Source organism: Crocuta crocuta, unplaced genomic scaffold (assembly GCF_008692635.1).
Source record: "Crocuta crocuta isolate KB4526 unplaced genomic scaffold, BGI_CrCroc_1.0 scaffold409, whole genome shotgun sequence".
NCBI classification, from domain to species: domain Eukaryota; kingdom Metazoa; phylum Chordata; class Mammalia; order Carnivora; family Hyaenidae; genus Crocuta; species Crocuta crocuta.
Window position 1 is genome coordinate 2,588,085 of NW_027528006.1, and position 11,941 is coordinate 2,600,025.

General features: G+C 37.6%; 1 protein-coding gene across 1 annotated transcript; it reads right to left on the reverse strand.

Annotated features, from left to right (window-relative positions):
- Positions 1–4,650: 4,650 nt before the first annotated feature.
- MRPS30 (mitochondrial ribosomal protein S30) lies at positions 4,651–11,421 on the reverse strand. Its single transcript, XM_077752886.1, has 5 exons — positions 10,845–11,421; positions 9,202–9,347; positions 8,349–8,454; positions 7,205–7,381; positions 4,651–5,018 (listed from the first exon to the last, which is right to left on the reverse strand). The coding sequence occupies exons 1-5, from the start codon at positions 11,419–11,421 to the stop codon at positions 4,729–4,731; spliced, it is 1,296 nt and encodes a 431-aa protein (XP_077609012.1). The 3' UTR covers positions 4,651–4,728.
- Between the last annotated feature and the right edge of the window lie 520 nt (positions 11,422–11,941).

Consider the following 11,941-nt stretch of genomic DNA (forward strand, 5'->3'; position numbering starts at 1 on the left):
TGACTTAGGTCATGATCTCAGTTTGTGAGCTCAAGTCCAGCATAGGGCTCTGTGCTGACAGCTCAGAGCCTGGAGCCTGCTTCCGATTCTGTGTCTCATTCTCTCTCTGCCCCTCCCCCACTTGTGTTCTGTCTCTGTTTCTCAAAAATAAATAAATGTAAAAAATTTTTTTAAAAAAGGAAGAATCCACAGTAAACTGTTATCATTCTGGACCCTTGCAGGAAGTTTTTCAGACACATTTTTAGTTTCTTCCTCTATCAATTTATCTATCTTTATTTGATGTATTATTATTTATAATTCCTAAATAATTTTTTAAAAATTTTAAAAAATATATATATAATATTTTCTTATCCAGAGCCTTTCCCATGTACATTACATCACCTTTTCTAATTTTAATTGCTTTCCTTTTCCCCTTTATTAGATTTGCCAGACTGTTATTTTGCTGACATAGGAAAGACTAGAATAGAACCAGTTACTGCATTTATGTGTCAATTCTGTTTTTTCCACATCATCTTCTACATTTATATTTCTTGTTCTAATTTTCCTTAGTTTTTTTTTTTAACTCTCCAGCAAATGCTGGCTTTATTTAAAAAAAATTTTTTAATGTTTCTTTATTTTTGACAGAGAGAGAGAGAGGAAGGGGCAGAGAGAGAGGGAAACACAGAATGCGAAGCAAGCTCCAGGCNTTTTTAAAAAAGGAAGAATCCACAGTAAACTGTTATCATTCTGGACCCTTGCAGGAAGTTTTTCAGACACATTTTTAGTTTCTTCCACCATCAATTTATTTATCTTTATTTGATGTATTATTATTTATAATTCCTAAATAATTTTTTAAAAATTTTAAAAAATATATATATAATATTTTCTTATCCAGAGCCTTTCCCATGTACATTACATCACCTTTTCTAATTTTAATTGCTTTCCTTTTCCCCTTTATTAGATTTGCCAGACTGTTATTTTGCTGACATAGGAAAGACTAGAATAGAACCAGTTACTGCATTTATGTGTCAATTCTGTTTTTTCCACATCATCTTCTACATTTATATTTCTTGTTCTAATTTTCCTTAGTTTTTTTTTTTAACTCTCCAGCAAATGCTGGCTTTATTTAAAAAAAATTTTTTAATGTTTCTTTATTTTTGACAGAGAGAGAGAGAGGAAGGGGCAGAGAGAGAGGGAAACACAGAATGCGAAGCAAGCTCCAGGCTCTGAGCTGTTACCACAGAGCCTGATGCAGGGCTTGAATCCATGAACCGTGAGATCCTGACCTGAGCCTAAGTCTGGCGCTTAACTGACCCAGCCACCCAGGTGCCCCTATTTTCTTATTTTATATAAACAGCATCATAAATTTGCCATTAAATAAATTGGCAAACAGATCTCAAATCTAAGACTATAAAGAGGAAAGGATTTGGAGCTCTTCCAGAGTTCTGAAGAATAGTGAAAATTTCTTTGAATTTCATGTTTTATCTCTTAAAATCTATGTGGCTTTTTACATTCGACTCCATGTGTTTTAATATAAATGTTAATTTTTCTCAGGTATTAAAGCAAAATCAGCTGACGACTGCAGAGGGAAATGGGTTATGTTTAGTTAGTGGCTTCCTGCTTCAGCATTGTCGCGTGTCCCGAGGGGCAAACGTGTTCACAGTAACTTCAGCTTTATCCTGCTAGCGTCACAGCACTTTTATTACACTGCAGTCTAGTTAAAGTTTCATTTTTACATTAATATAACGTTTTCTTGGTCAAATAAATTAATTTGTTAAGCACAGGAAATGTACAAATACCTAGATTATATAACACATCTGACTGAAAATGAAAAGGCAAGTAAGACAGCTCTCATTTTTAGATTCTGACATAGCTCTGGGGATGCTTGATTATATACTGAATATTTTGTTCAGGCAAATTAATAGCAACCCTATAGTTATTTGGAAATACACTTACTTTCCAATGATTACATGTTCCTGGTTAAAAACTGTACTGATAACTTTTAGATATATTGTGGTGTGGATAGAGTTCATGACCTATATCACTGGCTTTTAAATTTCCCAAGACTTTCTATAGTCTAATCAATGATTTTGTATACAAGTTCTATCACATTTTTGAAAATCTGTTATTTTTCCTAAGGTACCAAATTTTATTAATCAGCTTTACTAACTATTCCTTATTTTTGGTTACTCCAACTTAAGAGTTACATTAACATTTCATGCACTAATTACAATTTGCAATATATAATGACCTTTTAATACTGGAATTTGTTTTGGCCTTGAATTGTTTGAAATTAATATTGCTAATTCTGCCTCATGCTTAATTTTACCTGATATGACCTTGTATACTCATATTCATTTCGATTCTCCTTCATTGATTCCTATTATCATTTGCTAATCAATCGCAGTACATTTTTATAAACTTGTTTTATAAGTGACATGGGTGTTCTGACATTTTTTTTCAATTGTTTTACATTATCTAGATCCAGGCAGGTCCTAGATTTCCTCTGCTGTGACTTTCCCTCTGGAAGTCTGTAATTGCTGCATTGTTTCCTAGTGTTCAGTGTTATGCAGAAGTCTGAGACAAGATTTTTTTTTTGGTAAATAATTTTTGTTTTCCCCAACTGCTTTTAGGCTACATCCAACTTGCATAAATCAAGTCACTACCTATTTCCCAAGTACGTCCTGAAGCTTTCCATCTTCACTCACAGCTCCACCCACTTAGTGTCCTTCTGTCTTTGGAAAATGCCATCTATCAAGAACCAATTCAAATGCCAGTTGCTCTGACACACATTTCTAGGATTCCTATTAGTCAGAATTAACCTATCATTTACCTAAACTTATGCCACTGTTATATTATGACTGCAGCATTGACATCTACAGTGTATTACTGAAGAATATACACCAGAGTAGTAATAATCATAATAATAAGTAGGTTCTAGAATCTGAGTACTAGGTCTCAGATTTCAACCCTGCCACATTCTAGTTGTACGATCTAAGTTATTAGGCTCCCTGTACCCTCTTAACTCATCTGCAAAATGGGAACAGTACCTAGCTCATGGAATGTTTGTGACGATTAAACAAACTAACATGTAAATTATCTAGACCGCACTCTTTAATATAGTTAAGTGCTATGTGTGCTATGTAAAGTCCTGACATGTATGTATAGGTATGTATGTATGTAGTATGTGCTCTCTATTTGTAATGAGAAATATTATTACAAGAGAATGACACAGGTGCTACCACAGAGGTAGAAGTATTCAAAGGATAGGATAATTAAACATGAATTAAATATAATCAGTTTAAGGAATGCAATGGCATTTCTACTGAATCCAAAATATCTTAATTACACAGAATTTTAAAAGCACTGTAGTATGCACTAGCTTATTTAATCCTTACACTTTGGAAGATAATTTTGTTATGTGGAAATAAAGGATGGCAATTCAAACTGCCCAAGGTACAAAGAGTTAGAAAGTGAAAGTTAAGATTAAGAGAGGTGTCCTTTTACTTGGAGCTTGGTAAAGCAGCTTCTCTCTACACATCTGCATTTTTCCATCAAGGATGAATGGAATGCAATAGGTTGAACAGACAGGACCCAGGGAAGAGAACGGTATTCCAAGCTTTGGAAACTGCTTAAATAAACAAATGGTGGTGTGTAATTACATGGCTTTCTGAGTAAACTGAAAGTAATGTGCTAAAGATGGAACATAGCACACTGCCTTGCAAAGCAAGCCCTGGGCTGAATTGAATGCCACTGTTCAAATGTTATTCCTTTAGTTTAGCAATCATTTGTGGCAAATAATCCCCAGGCTTCTGGCTGAGGAATCAATAGAACTGTGGCCTCCGTCATGAAAGAAAGATAATAAGAAAGGGAGGGTGGGAGGGAGGAAAAGAGGAAGGAAGGAAGGAAGGAAGGAGGCAAGGAAGGAAGGAAGGAAAGAAGGAAAAGAGGGAACAGAGGTTGTCATATGACTACAGTACATAACGAGGTGTTTTAAATATTTACAACAGAAGGTTATATAAAATAAAAAGAATAAGCACGACTATACAAAGGTAATTCTTTGCCCTCACTAAAATGTTTCAAATGACTCTTAATTCTCAACAAGATTTAACAATTTTACCAACTGACAACTGATTCTGAAACATAGCAAACCTAGTTTCCTAATCTTTGGGATAGAGCAAATTATATAAACAGAAATAAGTTAACATGGCTTCTGAGTGCTAAGAACCTAAATTCCATATAATTCATCAACTATATTATTAATCATCTGTGAAATTGTGGAAAATTCACTTAACTCCTCTGGGCCTCAATTTCCTTTCTTTGCAAAATATTGTTCATGTTTTAAAGCAGTTTGAGTAGGACTCTGAAACTCTCTATCATGTTATTAATGAAAAAAAGAAAAACAAAAAAGAAAAATATAACACATCTGCATCCTCAAGCTTTTGAATTCCTGTCCTTACTATACTTTCAAAATAGCATGTAATTAATACCAGATATTGAAGATAGCTCAATGAATCTCATCAGTTAGTCATATATGAATAAAATTACCTTAAAATCAACATACTATATTTCAAATGAGATCTTTCAGTGTATGAGGAGAATGAGAGGTCTAATCAATCACAGGTTAACATGAAATATTTGTCTCAAAATAATGGCCTTGACAGTTACAGGTCTCGTCATTAAAATTCCTTTTATTTTTCCTTCAGTGAAATTTAAGCATTCCCAAAGTCTTGAATCAATGATTTCTTCTTAGTTTTCCAACTGCTGTGATTTGTCTTCTTTTGGTCTGTTCAGTAGAAAGTGAACTATCTGAAGTAGGACATCATCATTAAAACCTTTCACATCATTATCTTCGATGGTTTCATAAAGAGGCTTACTTTGTGTCCCCCAACATATATTTTTACGAGGGTTATTTTGATCAGCTTGTGTCGTCAGTGCCAAAGTATTTAATTGGTAGCAGAAAAAGGAAAAGTATTTTCCATCTGTGATCACGCCCTGAGAGACAAAAGGTCGAGTAACATCTGCTTCACTCCAGAATCCTACAGAAAAAAGTTAAACCGAAATTGACACATAGAATTTATTTTACCAAAACAAAACATACACATCAGAGGGTATCAAATATCACCTGAAACCTAGATATTTTACCTACCAAATTGCTGAAGGTCTTGGAAGTCTTCCTCATCTTCTCCACTCTAATCCTACATTCTATTTCTGCATCAAAAATTATTTCCTCCCTTCTAATATCCCCAAACTCATGACACATTCTCAACAACTTGGGCCGTCAACAGCTTTCAACCTTAACCTGCTTTATCTAAAAAAAGCAGCAAGCTCCATCTATGTTGATGTCCCTGTATCTGAGCATCATTACTCACTGATTTCAAATACGTTCCCACGTTCCCAGCATCAGTAGCACCTGCCGCCTGGGAACCATTACAGCCATTTACTTCCCCCAATCTACAAAACCATACCTTCAGACTTTCTAAGCACTTCAATCATGTCCTTAGACAAATTCTATGTGTTCCCTTACATATTTCAAACTTGGTTTTATGAGCTGCCGTCATTTTGTCGTATCCTGTGTCATTAGGTTCCAGGAGGCCTTTAAAACCTTTACTACTCAAATTTGCTGGCTGCTTCTTGTTCTAGACTGACTGGTTAAGAACTTTTAAATCTTACTGCCAGAGACAAGCAGCAGTATTATTTCTTCATACATATTTTCTATCAGCCTTACTGAAGATACCTGATAGATAATATTGTCAGCTTTTGTAATTAATTATAGGAAAAAAGCAGCACTTTATGTTTCATGTATAAACAGTGCCACTTTAATATCTTTTTTTCTTCAGTTTTTTTAATGTTTATTTTTGAGAGAAAGAGAGATACAGAGCATGAGTGGGGGAGGGTCAGAGAGAAAGGAAGACACAGAATCCGAAGCAGGCTCCAGGCTCTGAGCTGTCAGCACAGAGCCCAACAAGGGGCTCGAGCTCATAAACCGTGAGATCATGACCTCAGCTGAAGTTGGCCGCTTAACCTACTGAGCCACCCAGGCGCTTCCACTCTAACATATTTGAGGAAGATTCCTCCGTCTCTGCTTCTGTCTAATCCTATTCCTATTCTCTCCATTTAAGTCAACAACTGTGAGTAAAAAATTACAATAAATTATACGTATATTTACATATATATATATGAGAAAAAAAGGTGAGCTTGAAAATAATTAAATAAGTATTAAAATCCCTCCTGGGAACTCACATAGGATTAATCTGGTTACATAGTACAGTTTATCACTTCAGGTTTTGTAATACAGTCCAAATGCTTCATAATGGGCTCTCAGAGTCCTAAGTGATAAGGTTGCCGGCTTCCTTTGTCTCATCCTCCACCATCCTCTCCCTCCCTTTCTTCTTTGTTCTTTAAATACTTCAGGTCTTTTCCTACTTCAGAGACTTTTAGTTGTATTCCCTTTGCCTGGAAGTGTCTTTCCCCCAGGTTTATGCTTAGGAAGCTCTGCAACAGTCAGGTCTTTGTTCAAATGTCATTTTTGGAGACCTCTCCTGAATTACTCCATTTAGACAGATTCTGCTCCATAGTCCATCTGCACCCCATAAATCATTCTGTCCCTTATATATTACTTTTCCACCATAGTATTACCACTAGCTAAAAGTATTACATGTTTATTATTCTTTACTCTTCTCACTATAGGCTCCAGGACAGCAAGAGCTACCTGCCTCATTCAACACTGTATCTTCAAGGCCAATGGTATTGGGTTCATAAAAACCATGCAATCACTATTTACTGAATGAATAAACAACCTCTTAATCCACCACATCCTGGAGATAACCATCAAAGATATTACATAGGATAGTTGTAATTTAATCTAAAATTTAATCCACCAAAGCACGTCCTTTTCCAGCTTCTGAAAGCTCCTATCATCTACAAAGTTGACTCAGTTGGCTATAGTGTTTTTATATGCTTGAGAACAACAGAATAAAATTCATTCATACAAAACTGGTTAAAGTGAAAAGATCAAAATAACTAACTAAATGCCACTTGCCAGCTGCAAAACGTAAAATATTTAATTATGAATTTTAAAACAATTGTATTTTGTGTCATTGCGAAAGTTTTCAAAATGATGATTCAACCTTCATTTTAACCCAAAGAAAACAATTTGAACTGTTAATTCTTAAAATGTCACAGATCTCTTCCAAGAACAGTAATGGCATAAGATTAGTTTTACCTTGATACATAGCTTGTGCTCCGGTCCAAGCAAAAAGGCTTGCAATAGCATTTGCCCTAAAAACAACTTCTATCTGATCAGCACAGTTTTGTTTCAAAAGCCTTTCCCTTTTTAATTTGTCAGGTAACAGATGAAACTGGGTATGACCATAACAGTACGGATCTGCTGTCTTTGAGCCTGAAGAGCAAAATAAAAACATTTCAGATGAAATGTACACATGAACAGCTGGAGCACCTCGTTTGTCTTTACTTCTAACCCACCCTTCTCCTCTACACATCGTGTGATCAGTATTCAAAATACACAACTGGGATAGTTTACTTATTTATTTCATTGATTATAATAAAGTTAAACTTCACATGAAAATACCATCTGCTAGCTATCATCAAGCCCACTATGGCACAGGATAAGTCAAAAGAATGTATGTAAAATTGATTTAAAAGTTTCCTTTATCATTTTAATGTAATAATTACATACCTTGTTCTTATTTTTAAAAAATGACTTTTATACTATATTTCCAAATAAGGAAAAGAATAGTCAGTATTTCATGAAATGCTGATATTCTTGAGTTTAGTAGTAGTCTTTTCAAGCAACAGTTCCCATAATTCACTCTAAGACCAGAATGACCCAGAGGTAGCTGATAAAATAGGTCTAGAGAAGTAGTATAAAGCTGGTTTCTTAAAACCATCAAGTCAACTATGAATGGACAAAAAGACAGCAAAAGTACAAGCTGCACAAGGACAGCTATCAGGCCTTATTAATTTTTATATTCCTAATGGTTATCACAGTGTGTGGTACTAACAGAAGGCTTTTATTAAAAAAAAAAAAAAAAATCACTGCCTCAAGTCTGATTCTATATGGGTTTCCTTTTGAAAAAACACAAATTACTTTTTTTACACAATAAATCAACAAAGCCTAATACATGTACTATTTTTTAAAGTGCTGCTAATTAAATAGAAACAAGTAAAATTTTAAATGGTGAGCTGAAAGAATACTTTCTTCTCAATTTTCATGCATACTGCAACAACCTGAGATTATTGTTCTGCTTGGAAACTACCTGAAACCTCTTGGTCTTCAAGAATTATGTAAATGTGCATGGGATCCTTTGGACACACTGATGGCACAATATTTCAAAAGGGAAACTTACCAATAAATATGGTATTTTCATACTGTCGTTTGAATAATGGAAGTTTGTCTGGCTTACAATTCATCAGAGGGATTTCGATAGGTACAGAATAATCCAGCGGCACAAACTTCAAGGAAAGTCATAAATTAATTCATAGCAACACTAGTATGTACATACTTTACTCACATTGTTAATAGATTTAAAATCTTAAAATGAGATTTTTTTTTTTACAAAATGATTTGATAACATCACCAAATGGGCCAAATCCAGCCAGCCACCTAATTGACAAATAAAGTTTTACTGCAACACAGCCATGCACGTTCATTTACATATGGTACATGGCTGCTTTGACACATAAGAACTAAGATGAATAGTTGTAACACAGACTTATGGCCCCAAAGCCTAAAATATGTACTGTCTGGACCTTTATAAAAAAACAAACGTGCCAACTTCTGATACAGACACAAAGACAACGCTCAAAATATACTTATTTTCTCCAAAAGAACTAAAATATGTAAAATGACCAGCTTATAATTATAAATATGCCTTGGTTTATGATTAGGTAGTGGAATCTATTATGCATTACAATCATAAACTATTTTCAATTGTTTATATTTTTATAGTTAAGAAAAAGATTTGTAGGGTCTTGAAAACTGATGCTTTAATCTTAACTTAAAAATGATTATTCGACCTTTAAGGACTACACATACCATAACAGGTTAAAAAGCTAAAAATGAATTTCAGATGAGATGTATTTGAAAGAAACTCAAAAGGGATCCATCCAAAACTTTTAGTCCTACCAAGCCCATTACCTAGGCTGCCTATGACATTTCCTCACCAGATGTCAGTAGATACATATGCAATAAATCCTTACCTCTGGGAGTTGTTTGGACATTCGAATCTGGGTGTGTGGTTTATCATTTATTTGGTATCGCAAAGCATCAACTCGACCTTTCCGATGACCACTAGGAATAATTTCTTCACCACGCAACCAGTAAAAGTGAACTGGACGTTTATAATCTGTCAAAAGATATTCAAAATTTTCTTATCCCATCATTTAGATAAATTTGGTTATTATTAAAATACCAGCAATACAGAACTCAAGAATAATTGTGCATATTAAAAATATACCAAAAATTACTCTGGCGTAAGATAGAGTCTGGCTTATAGGATATTTTAACTTCAATGATCAGGACTTAAATATAATGCTCAAACACTTATTGTCTATTTGCGCAATCCATAATACACAAACACCGTAATGAAAGAGGTTTCTCAGTTAAGAATAAACAAAGAAAGACCAACAGGAATATCACTCATGAAAAATAGTAAGTATTTTTAGTAGTCGGAGCTGTCTTAAGAATTACTAGTTCAAGGGGTGCCTGGGTGGCTCAGTCGGTTAAGCATCTGACTTGGGCTCAGGTTATGATCTCACAGCTCAGCACTTGGGTTCCAGCCTCCCCGTTGGGCTCTGTGCTGACAGCTCAGAGCCCGGAACCTGCTTTGGATTCTGTGTCTCCCTCTCTCTCTCAAAGATAAATAAATGTTTAAAAATTTTTTTAATAAACATAAAATTAAAAACATGAATTACGAATTCAATCTTCACAATAACTCTCAAAGGTAGGTATTGTTGTCATCACCTCCATTTATAGAAGAGGAATTTGGGTCTTGACAAAGTCAAGGAAGTTTTCCTAGGCCAACAATCAGGAGTCAAAATCAGTGAGGCTTCTCTCAAGGCCACTTCTTTCCCAACTGAGACGGAAGTAAAGTAGCATGCACACTACAAAGCTCAGTTGAACACACATCTACGGTTATAATAACAACACTAATTCAATAGGTATTTATTAAGACACCTACTAGGCGGCAGATATAAAGAACACGTCAGAAACACTGACTTTTAAAACTACCCATTACTTTTTTCAAGTCTGCACTAAGCAGTTTATAAAAGTTGTTGTTTCCCGGAAACCCAGAATGGCTAGGTTTGAATCCTGAACTCAAATCTACCAGCTAGAGGCTCTCGACTAGATTCATTTTACCTTTCTGTACCTCAGGCTATTTTTACTCCATTTATAAAACATACTACGTACTATAAACAGTTATTGGGAGGATCAAATTGATGGCGCATATAAAATGTAGAACTGGGCCTGGCACAGAGTAAGTACTGAGTAAATGTTAGGTATTTTAATCCCAATCACCTTTAACGTTCACAATTCTACGATGAAGTGAACTGACAGAGTCACGGAACTTTTTGGTGGAAGGGCCAAAAGCCGACTCCAGGTCTGTCGCACCTTCTCAGAGCCCCTTTTCCCAACCAGCACTGCTTTTCCGTTTGGCTGGACCTTCACAAAGCAGAGCCAGGGACTGGAGTCGTGCAAAGTTGTACAGCTAGTAGGGGGCAGCCCCTGCCCCAGAACCCAATTTCCAGATTCCTAGGGCAGTGACTATTATACCTGGCGGAGCCCGGCAAGGAGCNGAACAGTCCCCACCACCCCCGCCCGACGTGGCGGCCCCAAGGCTCACCGAGGGCGGCGGTGGCCAGAGCGGGGTTGTGTGCACTGAGCAGGCCCACGACGGCGGCCACCAGCTGATCCAGGAAGGGCGAGGCGACGGCCTCGCGGTCCTGATAGAGGGGCGCGCGCCGCTTGCGCCGCAGGTAGAAGTGCTCCTGCAGGAGGCAGTCACACGCGGCGGCGCGCAGGGCCTCCAAGTCCAGGGCGGGCGCTGGCTCCGCGGGCGGCGCCGGCAGGCCCGACACGAACACAGTCTTGGTGAAGCCCTGATACCAGCGGTCGGCGTTCAGGGCGAAGGTCTGCGGGTAAACGACGTACTTCATGAACTGAATCTTGGTGAGGATCCGCAGCTTCTCGTCCACAGACTCGGCCGCGTGCACCGTCGCCTGCCACCGCTCCACTCGCCGCTGCCGTGCCGCCTTGCTTTTGGCAGTCAGAGAGGCCACGACTGGCGGGTAGCGCGCGACGGGCACCGCCGCGACTTGTGGGCCGGTCACTTCTGGAGCTGCGACAGCGGCCTCGGCCGCAGTGTGCAGCGACAGCCGCGGCCCGCGGAGCGCTAGCCTGCAACACCTGGCCGCCGCCATCTTGGCTCGGGGTCTCGGACCCGGAGGTTAATTTCAGCAAACGTCCCTGCCCTCTTTGCCGTAAGGACCAATCGAAAGCGGAAATTGAGGAGGAGGCCGATTCTCAGAGGGCCTGAGATACGTTGCGTCATTCATTTCTTAGCCAATCAGGTCGCTCCTCTAACTTAGTTTCCAGTGTCCCGCAGCGTTTGTAGAGCGAGGGCAAAACTTGTGTGCGAGTAGGTTTTCCACCGGCCTGGTTGGGAAGAGTGAAACTTCTGAGAAGGAATTGCCGTCACCTGGATTGCACTTCCCACCACGACACAAATCTCATGGGAACCATTTAGGAACGTTCTTCATCGAAACCTCTAGCCCTTGGTTAAATTTACTGGTCTCAGTTGTGTGTGGCACACCCCACCTCTGTTGAGTATTAGTTCTTAAGGTTGAAATTTAGTAAAAATATTGTTCTAAAATGTTTAATTTACAATACGTGCTTATTTTCTTAAGTGATACAAGCATCACTTATAAATGACCAAATGAC

Excerpts from the sequence above, each read along its gene's own strand:
- MRPS30 (XM_077752886.1), bottom strand. The coding sequence starts at position 11,421 with ATGGCGGCGGCCAGGTGTTGCAGGCTAGCGCTCCGCGGGCCGCGGCTG. Across the intron at positions 9,348-10,844 it reads TCTGGCCACCGCCGCCCTCG|ATTATAAACGTCCAGTTCAC; the intron begins GTGAGCCTTGGG and ends ATCTTTTGACAG. Across the intron at positions 7,382-8,348 it reads TGAAAATACCATATTTATTG|GCTCAAAGACAGCAGATCCG; the intron begins GTAAGTTTCCCT and ends TTTGCTCTTCAG.